The sequence below is a fragment of the Pinus tabuliformis genome, chromosome 1_1 (assembly GCF_031772625.1).
Source record: "Pinus tabuliformis cultivar Carrire ecotype Pingquan chromosome 1_1, CPIR1, whole genome shotgun sequence".
In the NCBI taxonomy this organism is placed as follows: Eukaryota; Viridiplantae; Streptophyta; class Pinopsida; order Pinales; family Pinaceae; genus Pinus; species Pinus tabuliformis.
The window spans coordinates 712,492,504-712,514,169 of record NC_142297.1 but is presented as its reverse complement, the minus strand read 5'-3'; the positions used below and the strand labels follow the sequence as shown (position 1 = coordinate 712,514,169).

Below are 21,666 nucleotides of genomic sequence, written 5' to 3'. Positions count from 1 at the left end.
TGCTACCCATTCTCATATCATCATGCAACTTATTATGTTGCCCATGATCTCATACATCATGCTGCCTTCCTTTGGAGACAGATGCTCCGGCTGTTTCGACAATTCCCGGTAGTCCCAGCTTTTTTGGCAGTTCCGGCTTTTCCGGCAATTCCAACAGTTCAGGCATTTTCGGATTTTCCAGCTTTTCTGACTTTTCCAGATTTTCCGGCTTTTCTAGATTTTCTGGTATTTCTGGATTTTCTAGCGTTTCTAGCTTTTATGACAGTTCTGGTAGTTCTGCCTTTTCTGACTTTTCTGGATTTTCCAGCATTTTTCAGCTTTTCTGGCATTTCTGGCTTTTTCAACAGTTCTGGATTTTCCAGCAGTTCCGGTTTTTCTGGAAGTTCCAGCTTTTTCGGCAGTTCCGACAGTTTCGGCTTTTCCAGCTTTTCTAGCTTTTCCGGCTTTTCTGGCTTTTTCGGCAGTTCCGGCTTTTCCAGCTTTTCCAACAGTTCTGGCTTTTCCAGCTTTTCCAACAGTTCCGACAGTTCTAAATTTTCCTTAAGAACTCTCCTCCTACTAAAACCCAAAGACAAGTAGATAGAGGAAGAGATCCAAGTGTGTGTAGAAATGATTTGAAGTCCTCTTCTATTATACTAAAATGTAGAGGTTGAATAGACATGACTGTTGGGCTTCTAAGCCTACATAAGTTGCTAGCCGACTTAACAATTTTTCCATAACATAAATAAATTCATAACTTCATAAATACTTATCAGAATCGAATGATCTTTAGATCAATCCTACACCTCTCAATGAGAGGGATCAAATAAAAATATCAGCTACCATAGATAATATAACCCACATGGAGTTTGGCCCTAGTTTCCAATTTTAACACTCCCTCTCAACTAGTGAGAACTCCATCCACTGATCCATATGTCCAACTATACTATCTCTGCTATTAGTGTCCTGTACTGCTTTGCTCAAATATGCTGGCTCTACTCTGCTCTGCTAAGCTCTGTTGGCTCTGCTCTGGTCTGCTGGATCTACTGGCTCTACTCTGCTCTGCTCAGCTTTGCTAGCTCTATTGGCTTTGCTTTGCTCTGCTCAGCTCTGTTGGCTCTGCTCTACTCAACTTACTATGTTGAACCATGAAGAAGAATAATTGATCGAGAATGTGTCATACCATTCTCCACTGACCCGGAGTCAGTCTCAGAGTGTGTACCATTGGTCCGAGACTAGTCCTCAACCGACCTGAAGTCAGTGTCATAGTAGGTACAACTTCTACCACTGGTCCCAGACTAGTACTCTATTGACTCGAAGTCAGTCTCAGAGTATGTACCACTAGTTCCAGACCAGTCCTCAATCGACCCAAAGTCAGTGTCATAGTGGGCACAACTCCTACCACTAGTCCCATACCATTATCATTGATCCCAGATCAATGAAGGTCATCCTAGCATAGGGAGTATAGTAGATACAATGATGCATGCATCGGTACTACTATGGTATCTATCCTCATTTCCCTACTCATTGATCAGATGAGAGGTACTTCCCATGAGTCCCAGACTACATGGGTAGGATGCCTCGACAGGAGAACTTAATCAATCTTATCCTCACAGGAGAACTAATCATCCTGCTACACAATCGCCATGGAGAACACATCATCCAGGCCTCACAGGAGAACTAATCATCATGCTACATAATCGTCATGGAGAACACATCATCCAGACCTCATAGGATAACTAATCATCCTGCTACACAATCGTTATGGAGAACACATCATCCAAACCTCATAAGAGAATTAATCATCCTGCTACACAATCATCATGGAGAACACATCATCCAGACCTCACACGAGAATTAATCATCCTGCTACACATGAGAGTGAATCATCATGTCCCACAAGAGAGTGAATCATCTTGTCCCACAACAGAGCGAATCATCTTGTTCACAGGAGAGCGAATCATCCTATCCCACAAGAGAGCGAATCATCTTGTCCCACAAGAGAGTGAATCATCTTATCCACAGGAGAGTGAATCATCCTATCCATTGGAGAGCAAATCATCTTGTCCCAGTGTGCACCACCAGGGGAGGGTGAGTCACCCTGTGGTCGTATGTTGCTCCAGTAAGAACCACAAGCCCCCAGAGCTCCAGAGCTCAATGTATACAACATGCAGAACCCTTGTACAAGGGTCTCTTGACGACTCCAAGTTGTTCGTGAAAATCACAGATCTGATGTTTCCCCCGAGGCTTAGACAAAGTGTAGCGACCTGTACATCATCTCATAGCGATGGAGCTTCCTTGCTCATAGACTTACTATATCCCAAATAAGGTAGTATCTGATGTCTATCTGCTGGAGAAATCATCGAATACGGGATTCCTCAATAATCGAATCCCACCTCTGGTTGTCATAGAGAATCACAGTGGTATAAACAATTCACATGAAGAGCTTCCCCAACTAGGCAGCTTCATATGAGATCATACTCGTAGATATGTATCTGGTCTCAGCAGTGCTTATAACAACCGACTTCTGGTTCCTGCTCATCCATGATATCGAAGTAGAATCAAAAGAGAAACAGCACTAAGAAGTGCTCTAGTTATCCTCCACACTGCCTGCCCAATCAGAATTTGAATAATCATGCAATTTCATATTTCCGGCAATGTATCTCAATCCATGAGAGATTGTGCCTCGAAGACATCTCAGAAGATTCTTGGCACCAATCCAATGAGGTTCAACCAAATATGAGCTCACCATGCTAACTACAAAACATATGTTCGGACAGAAGTTCACCAAGAACATCAACACGAATGAGTTTATGAGATTCAGAGGCATTTCCCAAATCTGGTCTGACTTCTCTACCATATAAATTCTGAAAGTTAAGATCCTCGAGGTAGTCACAGGCTTGCAATTCACCATTCCACATCTGGAATCCAACTCTCTCTTACTTCTGCAAATGAGAGGGTCTGCACCTGTTATAAGTAGGTCGTCCTCATAAGGTGCTGGTATGAGAGGTCTATCATCCACAACCTTGGAATGGTTTGGATCCGTTTCACTCCTAGTGAATCTCAGCTCTATCATACAGCTATGAATCCTCTCATACTATGCTTGGGGTGTTTTGCTTCAATCCATATAGGGCTTTCTTCCACCTGCATATGCAAGATTCCTAATTATTAATCTCAAACCCCTTGGGTTGTTCCAGACTTGTGGACCTGCTACATGAGGGGAATGGTCCCCTTGTAAGATTTTCCTTCGGTACATCTCAGACATGTACTTTCATGCTCCTTTTGAATTCAGGCATCCCTGTCACGATCTGACTCATAGACCTTCGGTGCTACGTGACAATGGACATGGTCCCTAGTGCACTTCCTACAATTTCATACAACCTTGAACTCGAAAACATCTTTGAAAATTCTATTTCCAAACACGTACCTTTCGATCGATGAGTGCCACCCTAAAACCTTTGAATTCCATTTATGAGATGGACACCAGGTTCTTCTTGCGATCAAGTACATAAAAGTGATTCAAGGTTCCTTGTTTTCTTTGAAGAGTCGACCATTTCCTTGATGACTTGCATTACCTTCGAACACTCCTTCGCATAATGGCCAAACTTATTGCAACCAAGGCATCTGCCTTTTCTTCCACCCTTAGATCTGAACTTCCCAATGAAGTGATCTTTAGATGGGCCATTAGAAACTTCCGCTACGCCATTCTGATAATATGTTCTGCTTCGACTTCACCCTTTGTGAACTTAGAAGAGAGATGTGGAACCCATTGATCCTTTTGTCTTGTCCCTATTGTCTTTGGTGATTGCTCTTTCACTCTTGCTTGGGCATTGTCTTCACCTCAGCGTTGATACCATGTTAATTTTAGGTATGTTCTATGCTAGAGAAATTTATTTCAATTTCTTTTCCACATTAGCAATCACATCAGCATAAAATAAACTGCAGATAGAACATAAATATAAATCGCAGAAGACAAGCCAAGACAAGAGGATACAAGATGTGGCACTAGCCACAGATAAACCCCAATGTGGGGAAACCCTTGATCAGTTCTTCTTTTATGTTCTTCAAAGTTCAGCAGAGAAAGTGAGAGAGATAGTACATTTATAATAAAAGTCAATCACTTTGACTTTTGATATAGGCATGAGATCAGTTGAAGATATATTTCTTCAACTAATTCTCTAAGTTGACTCATTCACCTATCATAGTGTTGCATCTCGTCTATTTGTTGCACATTACCATATGACACCTTGCTGTAATGTTATATGTGTTGAACCTTGATGACTGAGCTGCTCTCATCTTCATGCTACTCATCATGCTGCATATTCCATGGTCTTATTCATCATCCAGCTGCCCATGCTCATGATCTCATTCATCATTATGTTGCCCATGCTCATATCATGCAGCTTATTATGCTGCCCATGATCTCATACATCATCCTACCTTCCTTCGGAGACAGATGCTCCAGTTGTTTCGGTAGTTCCCGGTAGTTCCAACTTTTCTGGTAGTTTTGGCTTTTCCTGTAGCTCCGACAGTTCTGGATTTTCCAGCTTTTCCGGTATTTCTGGCTTTTCTGGCGTTTCCGACTTTTCCGGTAGTTCCAGCTTTTTCGGCAATTCCAGCTTTTCTGGCAGTTCCAACTTTTCTAGCTTTTTCGGCATTTCCAGCTTTTCTGGCGTTTCCGGCTTTTCTAGCAATTCTGGATTCTGGATTTTCCGATAGTTCTGGCTTTTCTGGATTTTCCAGCTTTTCCAGCATTTCTAGATTTTTCGACAGTTCCAGCTTTTCCAGCTATTCTGTCTTTTCTGGAAGTTCTGGCTTTTCCAGCTTTTCTGGCTTTTCTGGTTTTTCCTTAGGATCTCTCCTCCTACTAAAACCAAAAGACAAGTAGAGAGAGGAAGAGATCCAAGTGTGTGTAGAAATGACTTGAAGTCCTCTTCTATTTATACTAAAACATAGAGGTTAAATAGACATGACTGTTGGGATTCTAACCCTACATAAGTCGCTGGCCGACTTAACAATTTGTCCATAACATAAATAAATTCATAACTTCATAAATACTTATCAAAATCGGATGATCTGTAGATCAATCCCACACCTCTCAATGAGAGGGATCAAATAAAAATATCAGCTGCCATAAATAATATGACCCACATGGAGTTTGGCCCTAGTTTCCAATTTTAACAAGATCATTATCAAATGTTGGATATTTGTGCACCTAACAGCCCCATGCTTCAAAAAATTGTACCAAAATTCATTGAGCATGTGTGATATCTTTTCAAAATTTAGGAGGGGTTTTGCCTTCAAGAAGTCCCTCACATTCCCGACCTTCAACAGTTCTTGATCCAACCTCAAACGTAATTTCATACATTTGACATGCTTGGTTTTCTCCATTTTTAGAGCCCGTGACTTGAACCTCCCTTTAGTTCACATATTTAGATAATCAAAGCACCTTTCTGTTCAATAAGGATTTTTAGGTTGTGATCACCCCTTTCCATAAACATGGGGGAATTTAGCACTATGTACTCAAACCAACAATAGTTATTGTACCAATCATGGCTATTTTGTTCCAAGAAAATATATATGGGATAATGTGTTTCATTGTACCAATTTATGGTTCATAGATGCCAACACATTGATGTGCTATGTATTATTTAGCTCAAAGTCGCTTTATTCGGCACATTATTATTTTTTTTACTAATTTATCTTGTAGGCATGAATATGCCTCCCCTACCTCATTAAGATCATGTATCCCCACTTTGAGGCTATCGTTTGATAAGCGATAGCCACCTCCTCTTCATGTGGTTTGGATCCCTATAGCAATTTCCCTCTTTGTCTCTCTATGAACACATTATGTGTCTAGTGAAAGAAAACTACAATGTATTTCATTCATATGATGTGTTCCTAACTCCGATACATTGGGGGACAATTTAAAATATAGGTGGATTTAAAAACTTAATCACCTATTCAATTTCATTAGGTGGATAGAAATTCATCATGTTAGTATAAGTTTTACACATTAAAACCCACTTTCACTTGAGGAACCATTTTTCCTAAATTATTTCCATTAAATTACCCATTCACATGATGATAACCCATAATTCACCTTTTTATGTTATTCTCATAATTTTATCCATTTATGTGAAAATAATTTAATTATTTTGATTCATTTTATTCATTTCCATATAAATAATTTAATAAATCATTTATTTCTTTATTATTTTTTAATCTTATAAACGTTTCATGGAAATTATTTATTAAATCATTATTTATGAATTATTTCCAACCAATTTACTCTCTCAACTAGAAATAATTTAGTAAATCATTTATTTATCTGTTGTTTCTAACAATTTTCCTTAGTCATATGGAAATAATCTAATGAATAATTTATTTATGAATTGTTTTCATTAATTAACTCAATAAATTATTTTTTTATCAGAAGAATTGGTAGACCTGTCATCTATCATCGAAGATACCTTGGATTGAGTTAGTGCGACTGTCACTATACTCTTATCCCTAATGCAACTGCTCACAAACCTCATTATACTTGTAATCCAAGTTCAAACATGGGTGAAGCCCTTATATTAGTTGGAAAATACCTTCTAGTATGGACATCCACTGTTGGACCTAAACCAATGGACTAATTAACTAAATAAATTGTCATTCTTACATTAGTTACCAGTGTTCCACAGGGATGTGTCCCCCCACCTAGGAATCGTGATTCCTCAGTCCCTTGCAATCTGGGGACGTGGGGACGTCTGGGGGTCATTTCCCAATACTCCCTAAAAAAGGAAACTCCAAAGGGGGTTGTTTCCTCCAAAAAAGTAAACTTTTCCTTCATTTCCCAAAAAATCGAGGTCAAATAATTTTAATAAAGTCAAATGCGTGGGAGTGTGCCTCATATTGATGATCTTGAGATGACTTCCTAGATGAAATTGCAAATATGTACAATGAGGAGGAGGGGGAAAACTTCAAATACAATTTGTTAAGTTTGCATCTTTTAGTGAACCCTTCAACACATGTGGCACTTGGGTAGATCACAAATCTAGCCCAAGATGACTTGTTTGGTTGGTGGAGGATGCATGGGGATGGTGCTCCAGAGCTCAAACATCTAGCTATGCCTTTGTTGTCTCAAATTGCTAATTCCTCTATAGCAAAGAGGAATTGGTCCACATATAGTGTCATCGACTCTATCAAGAGGAATAAGCTTACCTCTAGAAGAGCGGAGAAGTTAGTTGATGTGCACAATTTCTTACAACTTGACTCTTGGGCATAGGAAGACACCTGAGTATTTGAAGGGACCAACAACACGATGGGATGTTGATTCAGAGGATGATGCAAAGGAAGATACGGAGGAGGGACTTGATGAGGTAAAAATGGGCTTGTTTGGTGTGTCACTTAGCCTGTTTGAGAATGCAAGTGATTCTAACTTAGATGGTGACATGATTGATCTTGATGTATTCATGCCACAGTTGAATGCATAGACTAGCGAGGCATTACATTGAGAAATTATGTTCATTTGTCATTTGATATGTTCTTATGTTATATGATTTTCTATTTCAGATTTCAAGTGTATATTTCAGTTTGTTTTGAATCTTGATATATGATATATTAGACTTGACTCTATGAAAATTTGAATCTTGATGTATTAGACCTTACTTTTATTTCAATATTCAGCACTCACAGTTGGAACTTCAATATGGTTTAAAGTTTTATTTTCATTGTACAATGTTACAGTTACATGTATAATAATATCATGCTTTTAGTTTTAAATTTGTTTTAGTTATATGATTCATTGATTTATCCTTCATGATGTAAGTGCTATATAATGATAAAGACATTTAAATTATAAAATTTCAATGACATATTTATAATTTTTTAGTATTTTTAGTTTACTATTTTTTTGGGGTCCCTTGTTTTAAAGACCCTGATGTCCCCCCACGTTTCCTAAAAATTGGTGGGTATATTTAACATAGGTCGTTCCTACATATCCCAGCTTCCCCATCCCCAAGTCCCAGAAACTTGGTGGAACATTGTCTTTTACCCAAATTAAGGTCATTAACCATTGTTTTTTATCTTTTCCTATCACAAATAATAATAATATACCAAATTAGTTAGATATTGCTTTGTTTCAACAACTATTTCATAATATTTAGCCTCATCAAATATAACTATCATTTTACCATAAATAGGAGATCTTTTCTCCTCATTTCTCCATGAACCATTTTCATCATCAAACTTATGAGAATAATCCATTTGAGTCTTCTCCACTAAGATGCTCAAACATTTTTCCTGTTTTCTTCTTTATTTCATTTTCCCTTTGGATAGAGGGATACCATCACTGTAAATAAACCATCCCAAGGAGGAGGTCCCCAGAACCATCATTCAACATGAACTCCTCACATGTGATATAATAAAATCTAATCTTGGGTTTCATTTGGATTTTATCACATGTTATATTTTATTATATTTCTTTTTTTTTTCTCGCTATTGATTTGTTTATATATGAGTAAAACATGTGAATATGTGATCTTCCTAAGGTTTAAACAATAAATCCTCAAATTTCATTGTTGGACTATTTGTAACCCATAGTTTAGATATTTTTGCTAACCCTTGTTACAAGAAGAAAATAAAGTTATCTATTCCAATATATAATAGAAAGATGGGCAACATCAAAGGATGGCACTAAAGGTATTGTGATGGCACCAATTGTATACCAAATTGAGAATATGCACTTTCTATTATTGGAAAATCCCTTATTTGGGACAACTTGTCTCGATGAATTCATAACAATGGATCTTGAAAAGATTGAAGTGATCAAAGGTTGGCCAACATTAGAGAATATTTCACAAATAACACAATTTATGGATAGAGCTAGTTACCACAAAAATATTCATTGTGGGTTTCTCCAAGACTGAACATCCAAAAAAGAAAGGAATGATGTTTGAATGGATTGAAAAGTATGAAGAAAATTTCTAGCATTTGAAATATTTATCAACTAATGCAACAATATTAAAGATTGCAAATATAGATCAAGATTTTATTATGTGTACAAATACATGTAAAGAAGGACTTGGAAAATTTCTTAACCAAATTGGACATGTCATATGCTACGAGTCAAGGAAGTTGAAAGAGCATGAAAGGAATTATGCTACAAATGGCTTGGAACTTGTATATATTGTGCATGTGCTAAAAATATGAAGATATTATCTCACAGATAGAAAAATTCAGCTGAGGATAGGCCATAGTGATATAAAAATATTTTTGAGCAGCCAATGTAGATGCCCAAAAGACTAGATGGCTAGAGTTCCTTAGCAAATATGAATTTGACTAATAAAATTATGGAAAAGAGAATAAAGTGTCTAATTCATTCAACTAGAGTGTGCATGAGATACATGTTACAACCATTAACATGTACATCTCAAATTTAAAGATAAAAATTTAGAAGCTATAAAATCGTATCATCATTCTTGACACGTTCACTAAGTTGCATAGAAATATAATTTACAACATAAATTCAAAGATCACAGGCTGGAAGAGGATGTGATCCTCTTATATAAGATAAGTGAAGATAAGATAACTATATTAATGTCCAACAACTGACCAAAAAAGTAGATCAATGGGACTAGTGAGTACAATGATGTCAATACAAAGTAGGAGTATTAAAACTTATCCTATATAAATAACAAGAAATAAAGTAGAAACACAAAGTTTATATGCGTAAACATGGGAAAACCCTCAGATGCAAGTGTGGGTAGCCATAATTGAAGGGATATGTGCAAAGGGAAAATATATAAGGACTAGGTCATGGTCCACTAGATTTATATCTCCTAACATCCAAGGCTAAATGATGAAAATTCAGGATATAATGATGCCTCAAAGAAGAGCTAGGGAATGATATCAACCCTCTACTACACTACTGCACTATTATAATTCATTATTGATGTCTAGGTGACTTGATTTGCCTAATGATAAGGGATTTGGTCTAGCGACATCTCTAAGGTGACTATGGAGAGGGAATGGTCCCCTTGATTTACACTCATCTAGATCTAGACGTAGTATTGTCATCACTTTATCTCTTAGTACCCACAGTTGATGAGAGAAACATAAATAATGAGGTAATCCATTGATTTGAATCCAACCTAGGAAGAGGATAGAGAATGTGGGTACCAAATCTTAGAGCCTCCTACATGTAAAGGGATATAAATATTTAGTCTAGTATTGGAAGAAAACTAAAAGTGTTTAGATCTCCATGAAAAGGTAATGAAATCTCCTATGAATCTCATAATAAATGGGACAATATAAGATGAAGTGCTCCTTTAAATCATTCTCCTAAAGATGCCATAATGGGTAGATCCTGTCTAAATGGCCTATCTGGTGGTCCGTCTTGATCTACAATTGATGAGAGCCAACTCTAAATTATCCTAAGGGAATCTTAAGGGAATTCATCTAATGAGATGTGTGTAACTAGGAAAATAATGGGTCCAACCCTAAACATCATGAAGTGCTTTGCATAGAAGGCCATCTTTAGTTTAACTAACCTTGAGATTTTATCCAGGTGACCTATGCATATTTTGTCTAGTTATCCTTGTGAATGGTTGTATTCATCTCATTTTTGGTTGGTAAGAGGTGGTCGGGTGCACATAAGAAATAAGGTATGAGACTTCGATGTATCAACATCAAGTCTAAGTCGAAGAAATAAATACTATAATAAACTCTAATGAATTGTAAGCCAAGTATGGATATTTTTCACAGCCATGTAGTGTATCAGCAAAATTATAAATACGGTGTAGAAGTGAGATGAGACTGAAAATTTCCTCAAGTTGAAAGGTGCGAGTGTGAAAAGATATGGGGATAATTGTTTGAGGAACTATTTTTTTGTATCGGATTAAGTGACAAAGGAAGATGCTCTATACACTCTCTACTAAGGAGAAATTAGACTCTAGTAAACTATATCCCTGAACCTTGAACCCATATAGAAATGTGGTTCTAACAAGAGTGTCCATGAGTAACATATTAAATGATATGTCCTGAAAGTGGCGTTGAAAACATTCTCTCTCTAAAGAAGGCAATACCCCATATCCCTTGATTTGGAGTTGAAGTACATGTTGAAACTAAAGTGAGGACCTGTGAATAATATCCCCATATAAGTATATGTCATGGTGATATCCATCTCTCGCCTGTGAAAAAGAAGTGGTGATCAAAGAGAATTTTCTTCGATGCATTGAAGTTCATGGCCTTGGTTTACCCAGGTTGATTATCAACTAACAAATATCACATAGAAGGGCTTGGGAATCTAGCTATTATTATAACACATCCAAGGATTAGACTAGAAGGACCACAACATCTACAAACAAAAGGATAAAAATCAAGGCATGGTGTAGAAGGAAACCATTACCATCATGGATGTGTTAATTCAAGGACTTTAGCATGTCAATGTAGATGCAAAATAATGTGGGGTATAGAGAGAAAACATATTTAACTCTAATAGTACTCCAAATTAAATCAGATATCCCATGTGTTGTTCACATGTGACCAAGGATTCACTCATATAGAGGCATTATGACAAAAAATAAAGTCTTTGAGATTCCAACAGATAGAAAGGTAGCATGATTCCAACATGATAATGGTTGATAAGTTTATAAAGATTTCATATTTTATTTCAGGTAAGATAATTGATAAGGAAACTAATATTGCATAAATTTATATGAATGAAATTGTAGGGCTACATGGTGTACCTAAGGTAATATTGTTAAATAGAGATCCCAAGTTCACTTCTAAATTTATTATGGAATTATTTAAATGATTTGGGACAAATCTAAAAATTAGCATAACATGTCACCCAAAGTCAAATGGGTGAAGAAAGAGGATCAACTAGAAAATTGAAGGTATGTTATGTATTTAATAAACAAGCCTTCAAAGTGGGAGACTATATCCAATTAGTTGTGTTTACTTATAGCAATGGGTATCAAGCATCAAACAAGAATAACCTATTTGAAGCGTTGTCTGATAGGAAATGAAGCACATTAGTGATTTGGGATAACCTACTAGATATAAACATTATTGGGATGGAATTTTTAATATAAATGGAAGATAAAATATTATATATATATATATATATATATAGATAATAAATAAAATAAAATAAAATAAAAATGAAAATATATGGCAGAGGACATGCATAAAATTTATGGGGAAAGCATGTGTTATAAAAGTAAATGCTAGAAAGACATCACTAAAATAGGGAAGTTTCCCAATGTTGGAAGCAATATACTATGGGTCATTTGATGTTCTAGAAAGAATAAACCTTGTTGGATATATGTTTTCATTTCCTACACCTATGTGAAATCATAATGCATTTAATGTGTATTTATCTATTAAGTATGTCGCTAATCCTAACCACACAATTGATTGTATAAGATCTAGGTAAATTAAGAAGGGTACTTTTGGGTGGAGCATGTGCGCATCATGGACCATAAATTCAAAAGTGCTCAGGAACCAAGCCATTAGCCTACTTAAGGTCTAGTAGACTTGCTATAATCCTAAAGATGCCATTTGGGAGCACAAGGAGGCCATGTGGGAAGAGTACCTATAAAATTGTATAGAACTTGAGGAAATGTGATCTACAATTATACACAAATAATTGAAAACTCCATTTTGATTTAGTTGGACTTCATAGAGCTACAACTTGGAGACTTCCAATACAGCTTGTGTTGAATCCATTAAAGGGAAGTGGGATGGATTGTGAGACTATGGTGAAAAGAAGGGGGTACACACGGGGTCCACTTCCTTCTTTTTTGTAGGAGAAATGAAATGAGAGATTGATAGTTGAAATTTCTAAAATAGTCATCAAACTAAAAAATTACAAGTATAGTCATGTAAAATTTTGTATCTATACATGTACACCTACATGGTCATATGATTGATGACATGGAAAAATGTAAGGGGATGGGAATGTAAAGTGCTATATTTTAAGCCCTATATAACCTCCATGTTAACCCTAAAACCCATTATTACGCCCTATGTATTGAATGATTATTTTTCTATTGTTATATTGTTATGCAATCTAGAACCTCTCATGGTCCTATTTTTTTTTATAATTGTACCATTTGTCTCCTATATATACACTAAGGAAACCTAGTGTTAGAAACATAAAATATTGTATTGTATATTGTATTCATTTTAAAAGTAAGTTTCACCCTTGAAGAGGACTGTAATTATTCATAATATTTGGTATGAGAGCTCATGATCGTAGGGTTTTGTTCCTTCAAACAAGTCATTGTGAATTTTTTGCTATAAGTTTTTTCTGGGAGCTTTTAGATGGTGGAACTCATATAACGTTGAAGAGAAATTTTGGGTAATATCTTATTCAAATTTCAAATCTTGGTTCACTATATTTTTGGATATATGCTACAAGGAAGTTAGGGTGCCTAAATTCTCCTAAAATTAGTCTCAAATGTAGGTTAGTTTAAAATTTTTGTTATAACCTTTTTTTTCTAGGAGGTTTCAAACTGTGAAACTTGGAAAAATTGAGGTGAAATATCGATGAACATCTAGTTCAAATTTCATATTTTGGTTCAATGTAATTTTGAATATATGAACTAAGGAATTCCAAGTTCCTGAATGCTCCTTAAATAAGTTTCAAACATGTGAATTTTCCATTTTCATCAAAAAAAAGGGGAGGTTTTAGATAGTGAAACTTGGAACATATTAAGGATAAATGTAGGGGAACATCTCATTAAAATTTCAGAATTTATTGTGCTATAGTTTTGAATTTATACCTTATGGAAGTTAGGATTTGTGAACAATCCTTAAATAAATGTTAAACATGTCATCTTGGTATTTTTGTAGTATCTTATTTTCTATGACTTTTAAGACTATGAAATATTTAAGGATTTCATGAGAGATACAAAAGTACCTCAGTTACAAATTTTAGAATTATATTTGAAGAATTGGACACGTGGAATGCTATATAAGTTTGCTCAAGGTAAGAAGCCAAGAATTAGCATGTTTGGAAAAGTTACCATAATTTTCACTTGGCTCACCAAATTTTGTTCACACCTATGGAATTGAAAAACATTCATATTAGAAAATTACATATGAAATATAGAAGGATATATTCTAAAAGCAAAAGGTAAGAGTATTTATTGATTCGGGTAGTGCCCATAACTTCATCAATTGTAAATTGGCAAAACTTGTTTATTACTTTGTATATACAAATCCATAATTTCAAACAATGAAAGCAGATGGAGGTACCATACATTGTTTAAGGAAGTTCCATAATATTAAGTTGAATATGTGGGAGTATTTTCTGTTACTCCCATGATAGCAATCCAAATGTGTGGCGTTGATGTTGTATTAGGGTTATAATGGTTACAATCATTAGGAATAATTAATTTTCAATTTATTTTCTTAATATTTTTCTCAGAATGAAAGGAAATTGAGGTTATAGGTATCCAAGGGAAACCCAATAAATTGATAAACTCTAATAGCATGATAAAATTGATAAAAAGGGGACATCAAGGTGTAATTGCACAATTGTACTCACTAGATGTTCAAAAATATATATCCTCTACTCCAATGGATCTCCAAAAAGTTATCAACAATCATGCTAAGGTATTGGATAGGTTCATAAGGATCTTCCACCTGTCCAATATCATGACCATGCTAAACCTGTAAGTGTACCATCTAGAATTAGGTCTTATAAGTATCCACATGAATAGAAGAGTGAGATTGAGGGTATGGTTCAAGAGATGTTAGAATCATGCACCATTTAACCTAGCCAGAGTGCCTTATCTTCACCAGTAGTGATGGCTGCCAAAAATTATGGTTCATGGTGTGTGTTTAGATTACAAATAGTTCAACAAAACAAAAATCAAAGATAAGTTTCCTATTCCTGGAATTGATGGATTATTAGATGAATTGCATGGAGCAATTTTATTTACTAAGTTGGATATTCATTTTGGATATCATCAAATTAGAATGAGGCAAGAAGACATTCCCAAAATATCCTTTAGAACACTTGAAGGTCATTATAATTTTTTGGTTATGCTATTTTGACTTACAAATGCACCTTTCCTAGAAATTTTTTGTTAGTAATTTTTTATGACATATTAATCTACAACAAATATTGGGAACATCGTGTACACCATGTTGACAAGGCCTTAATACTATTAGAAGAGAAACAACTATATGCAAAGCCTTCCATGTGTGCCTTTGGAGGTCAAAACGTGGATATTTGGGTCATATTGTATTACATGAGAGTTTTAAGGTGGATCAAAACAAAATCAAAGCTATGAGGGAATGGCCAAATTTTCAATACCTTGAAGAAATTAGAGGATTCTTAGGATTGACATGATATTATCACAAGTATGTCAAAATTATGGTCAAATGGTAGCACGACTAACAAAATTATTTAAGAAGGAATTTTTTTATTGGACTAAAGAAGGAACCAAATATTTTTAAGAACTTAAAGAGGCTATGTGTGAAAATATTATCTTGGAAACACCTAACTTCACAAAGACCTCCATTGTGGAGTTTGATGCCTTGGTCCATGGCATTGGTGTAGTTTCGATCCAAGAAGGAAGGCCCTTGCCTCTGAAAGTATCAAACTTAAAGGAAAGAACTTATTAAGACCAATCTATGAAAAAAAATGTTGCCCATATCACATGTAATTAATAAATGACATCTATACCTAGTATGAAGACACTTCAAAGTAAAAACAAATCATGATATTCTAAAGCACTCCTTGGAGAAAATAATATCTTTAGAAGAGAAAGAAAAATATGTGACAAAGATGTTGGGTTATGACTTTGAAATTATCTACAAAAATGGAAAACAAAATATTGTGGTAGACACGCTATAAAGGAAAAAACAAGATGCAAATGGTTTATTATGTGTTATTTCCATTCCACAACCTAACTAGGTGGAAGCAAGGATAAAATGGGAGCAAGATGAGAAAATATGCAATATCCTTCAACAAGTACCGGAGGACCCTGATTTTGTGAGAAAAACTATGTGGAAAAGTGATTTCTTATGGTATCATGATCACTTATACTTATGTAAGAATTCTCAACTCAAATTAAAGGTCATTTCAGATTTACACACTTCTCCTTTAGGAGGACATTCATGGTTCTTGAAGACATACTATAGGATCAAGAAAGATTTTGCTTTGCGAAGCGGGGGGTGGTAATTAAAGTAAATGTGCAAAGGTTTGAGGTAGAATGTGTGGTATGAAAACAAAATAATGCAGATACAATCAATACCCTAAGGCTCCTTTCATTCATTATCCATACCAAGCCAACATTAAGAAGAGGTTTCAATGGATTTCATTACAATTTTACCTAAATCTAAAGGAAAGGGTGTCATATGGTAGTGGTAGATAAAATGAAAAACTATGTCCATTTTTTCTCTCTTTCTTATCCTTTTAAAGCAAGTATAGTGGTAGAGGTATTCATGGAGACAATCCAAAAGATACATGGAATACCAAACATCCTGCCATTTCTTGTCAAAAATGTCACCGTTTATGAAATTTTATGGATATCATCCTCCATCCATCACATCACCCTTAATAGGGACTATAAAGGCTCAAGCAGTAGAGGACTGCACATGACACTAATAAGAGGTTCTCAAACTATTGAAGGAAAACTTAGTTATGGCACAAAATAGGATGAAACAACAAGTAGATCAACATTGCAATGAAAGGGAATTTGAAGTGGGGGGTTGGGTATTTATGAGACTTCAACCATATAAACAGATATACCTCAAGCAACAAAAGAAGGACAATAAATCAACACTAAAGTACTATGGCCCCTATAAGGTGTTGCATAGTATTGGAACTATGGCTTACAAATGGGAGTTACATCCATATTCACGTGTACATCTAGTATTCCATGTTTGTACAAGATAATTGATGTCAATATCTTAGTCCAAACTATTCTACTAAAGATTGATGAAGAAGGGAAAATGGTACTAAAATAGGAAGCAATCTTGAAAATAAGGATTAAGAAGCTAAGAAATTGAGTTATTTCTACGTACCTCATCAAATGGAATAACTTGTGAGTGGAAGAAGTGACATAGGAAGATGATCTTTTCATGTAGAAACACCCACATAACATTTCTTTGAAGGGGAGGAGCATGTTAAGCCTTATATAAGCCCCATGTTAGCCGTAAAAACCCTTATTAAGCACTAGATATTGAGTAATCACATTTCTATTATTATATTTTTATGTCAGCAATTTTCATGGTCCCATTTATTATAATGTATCCTCTCTCTCTCTCTCTCTCTCTCTCTCTCTCTCTCTCTCACACACACACACACACTAAGGAGACCTAGTCTTAGAATTATAAAATATCATTTTCTACCTTATATTCATTGTAAAAGGAGGTTTCCCCTCAAACAAGGCTATATTTATTGGCTTCTAAAAATTTAAGGTTCAAGGTTCATAACACTACTTTAACAATGAATATTTATAAATATGATGTATGGGTAAGGGCCAAGTGACGTAACATGTAAAGATTGTACATTAAAATTAATAAAATCAAATAAATCACCAACTACATATGTAAAGAAACACAATCACAGTGGGTAATGATTTCATAAGAGAGAGGGGTAAAGGGGGGTTATCCAAGGGAAAGTTCCACATTCCTAGAGTCTTAAGCCATCTTCATAAATATTTTTTTATCAAGCTATTCATCCCCTTTAACTCGATAAGACATGATCATTGAATGCATGTGTGGGGTTGCTAGAAGAGTCATCTTAGCTAGTTATTAATGTATGAAGCTAAGTACACACATGCAAGAAATTAGTGGGAAAGTCATGTTACCTAGTTATAATAGCATGATATTGGTGTTATCACACAAAAATTTATCACCTAGCAAAAATTATTAGGTTGATCAAAATACAGCGTGTCAGTATTGGTTTTACACATTAAAACTCACTTTCACATAGTGCCTAACTATCTTGATTTTTAAGAGGTACATGCATCACATCACAAGAATCTACATATGTGTCATTCCTCCACAATAGACTCTTATTATTCATTTATTTTATTATGATCACGAGCATGGTCATAAGCCCATTTATATTATCATATACTACATATTGTTTATTTATTGGTGACTTTATTAAAACATATATATATATATATATATATATATATATATATATATATATATATATATATATATATATATATATATATATATATATATTCAAAAATATACTAGTATGAAAATGTTTTAATATCATCTCAAAGTCACTGATAAATAAAATAAATATATAATAAGAATCTATTATGGAGAAATGACCCCATATATATATATATATATATATATATATATATCACTTTTAAGGATTTTTGCATGATACTTTATGTTTCACTTATATGAGTTCACTGAAATGTTTACTATTGTTTCCCTTCTGCATCAAGTTTTGATGTTAGCTTGAGATCTAAGCTTATAACCTGGGCTTAAACTCAAGATTAGAATAAAAGCTACAATTATGATCTTATTTTCTGAAGTTGATCTCAATATGATGAACTAAGTTCAATATCAAAATATTAGGATGTTGATTTTCTATAAATTCATGATTTTAATATATTTTTAAGTAAAAACTTCAACCTATATCCTAAAATTAATTTTCAATTCTATTTTCAACCTCATTAAATAAATATATGTTGTTAACATGATATCCAAGTTGTTTATTGGAAAATTTAGAAAGGCGCGTTGACAATTTGAAATAAACCATACTATTAATTCTTTTTATTCTTTAAATGATTGATAGAATAACATATATTATTCCATTATGATTAATTTGGGAAATGTCACATCCTAACACATTATGTATTTATCCTACAACATACATCTACATATATATTAATATAATAATTTATAAATTATTATTTAAAAAAAATAGTTAGATTTACATGGATTAACTATTATTTATTATAAGACATTTTCATTTATCATTTAGTGTTAAATTTGAGAACAAACTCATATTACATCTATGACCAACCAACATGAAGCAACCTTCAAATTAAATGCATAATATCAAATGAAAAATAATAATATCAAACAATATGAACGAGCCATATACATCATATAAAAATATGTGTGACACCGAGTAAATGATATTGACCATCAAATTTTCTTTTTCATAATGATACATCTCAAATATACAAGAATGACAAGGGAAATCAATATTTGTGTCAATCAAGGTTGAATGCCAAAGCTAACAACAATAATACCTCTTATAAATCTTGAACTATAGAAGAAAATTGTTTTACATAGTGGTAGACCTCACGATCTATAGGTGAATTTGGGGAGTGAGTGGCACAAGTGAGGCATGTCCTAGCTCACACATATTCACTAGGTTCACAATCACATCTATCAACTTGTTAACCGATGCAAATTTCCCTCTATGATGCATAGGGATTCTAAAAAATATGACAAAATTATATGATCATGTACTCTTGGAGAAGGCCCATATATAAAGTCTCATGTTTTATATCCTATAAGATGTTTGTATGTGAAAATGGAATCACTCTAAAGCTAGTTGTCAAATCACATATATGATCAACAGCATTAAAACAATTTTTTTATATCTAATTGTATTTATATTCATTATTGATCTATGATCCCCGACCAACTCATTTGGCCATAATGAAGATATGTAATTACCAATCATAAGAATATTGACTTAAGACAAAAATATATATATCATCATAATCATGAAAATATTACCCCTCAAGAATAAGAGTTTTCTCATTACCAAATACATCAATCATCATAAAAAAGCAAAAAACCTACATGACCATAAAACCAAAAATCTACATAACCATAATAATTAACCCATATTGAGCAAACATCTAGCCCCACATACATCTATGCACTTCATTCATTAATCTAAGAAAGAGGTAGTCAACTTATGATTAATTTACTTTAAAACTCTCAAATAATTAATCAAAACAACTCAAAGAAAATCCCATCTCTCATAATGCAACAGTGATCCAAAACAATAAAGAATTGTATTGCCATAATATAATATTGGTCCAGGTGCATTACTGATCAACCTAATGTCCTATGTGATAAAGTGCACTAAACCTATCTATCTAATAAAATGCACTACAACAAATTATTTGTATGAGTATGTTGCAATTTGTTTCAGGCACTAGCACATCTTATCATAAAAAAACACACCAACTTTCCAAGGTAGTTTTTCATTGCTTTAGCAACACACTGACCTGAATTCAGTTTTTCTAATAATCCAGCACATCTAATCATAAAAAAACACACCAACTTTGCAGGTAGTTTTTCATTGCTTTGGCAACACAATTTTCTGATAATCAAGTACATCGAGAACACCACGATAACAAACAAGATTGTCATGAGGAGAAAATGCATGGGTATAAAGTCAGCACCCATGCATAACACATTTCTTGGCATCTCCCCTAAATTTTTAATACGGGAGGTATTTTTTGACATCTTCCTTAATTTTTTGATATCCATTTTCCGCTTCGCTTCCTCTGCCTCCTCGATCCGCTGGATTTGCTCGTCGCAGAGGGCGCTGAAGCCAGCGAGGCAGAAGAAATCGGCCTCTTCCTGCAATCCGCGCAGGAGACCGACGTCCTGCACACAGGCAGGGCCGCCGCGGAGATAATTCAAGACGTGCGCGAATCTCTGACCGTCTCTGTCGATTCTGATGACGGAATTCTGGTTATTCTTTTCATCTTTGGGCCAATGGCGGAGCACCAGGGCAGCGAGCATGGAGTCCTTGTCCGCGCACAGTGTCCTCCGCGAGGTTTCGAACACCTGACCTCCCTCCCGCAGCACCACCCAGTCGTCCTCCTCTCGGTCATTTCCTGGCTCTTCCTGCCAGTCGGGAACGGTGGACGGCTTCATTGACGGCGTCGTTTTTCCTGATCAAAACAAACCCTAATTTTCTGTTTTGTTTCGTGCTTCAGGCACTAAACAGGATTCGAACCCGGGACTCCCGTCAGACTTTGCTGTTACCCTCACTGAAGAGCTCACGGTATCCTGATCAAAACCATAATTTTCTGTTTTGTTTCGTGCTTTAGGCACTAAACAGGATTCGAACACGGGACTCCAGTCAGACTTTGCCGTTACCCTGACTCAAGAGCTCATGTTAACCAAAGGCTCCATTAAAGATACACGGTCGAATTCGAATTATCCGAAAGACTCAATTTTACTCACTATGAGAAGGAAAATATTAAATTCATCTTTTTATAGACGGTCGTACTTAAAAAAAGGTAATTTGATAAATTGCCAACGGAGAGTTTTCCTGATTTAAGGTTAAAAATAAATGTAAACTAGAGTTATGTGGTGGCATGTTATTTTTTTGCAAGAGTTATTTGTAAAAGTAAATGTAAACAAGAGTTACATGGTGGCATATCACTGTTTTTTATTTTTTTGTATAGATAAATTTTGTGGCATGTCACTGTTTTTATTTTTTTTGTATAGATAGATTTTGTGGATGCAGTCTTAGTTTGTTTGACTTGGAAATAGGGATAAATTATGATCCTTCATGCATGAGTCTCAACAACTCTATCTAAGTGAGTATTTAGTAATTTGGTCTCTTTCAAAGTTGATAACTCATTCTCTCTAAGTCTCCATGTCTCAAGATATCAGTTAGACAAACATAGTTATTTCAGTTTATAAGCCTCTACAATG

At 34.8% G+C, this 21,666-nt stretch overlaps 1 protein-coding gene across 1 annotated transcript; it reads right to left on the bottom strand.

Annotated features, from left to right (window-relative positions):
• Nucleotides 1–158: 158 nt before the first annotated feature.
• On the bottom strand, nt 159–21,054 carry LOC149215851 (uncharacterized). Its single transcript, XM_089389744.1, has 2 exons — nt 20,442–21,054; nt 159–376 (listed from the first exon to the last, which is right to left on the bottom strand). The coding sequence occupies exons 1-2, from the start codon at nt 20,875–20,877 to the stop codon at nt 159–161; spliced, it is 654 nt and encodes a 217-aa protein (XP_089245870.1). The 5' UTR covers nt 20,878–21,054.
• Nucleotides 21,055–21,666: the final 612 nt, after the last annotated feature.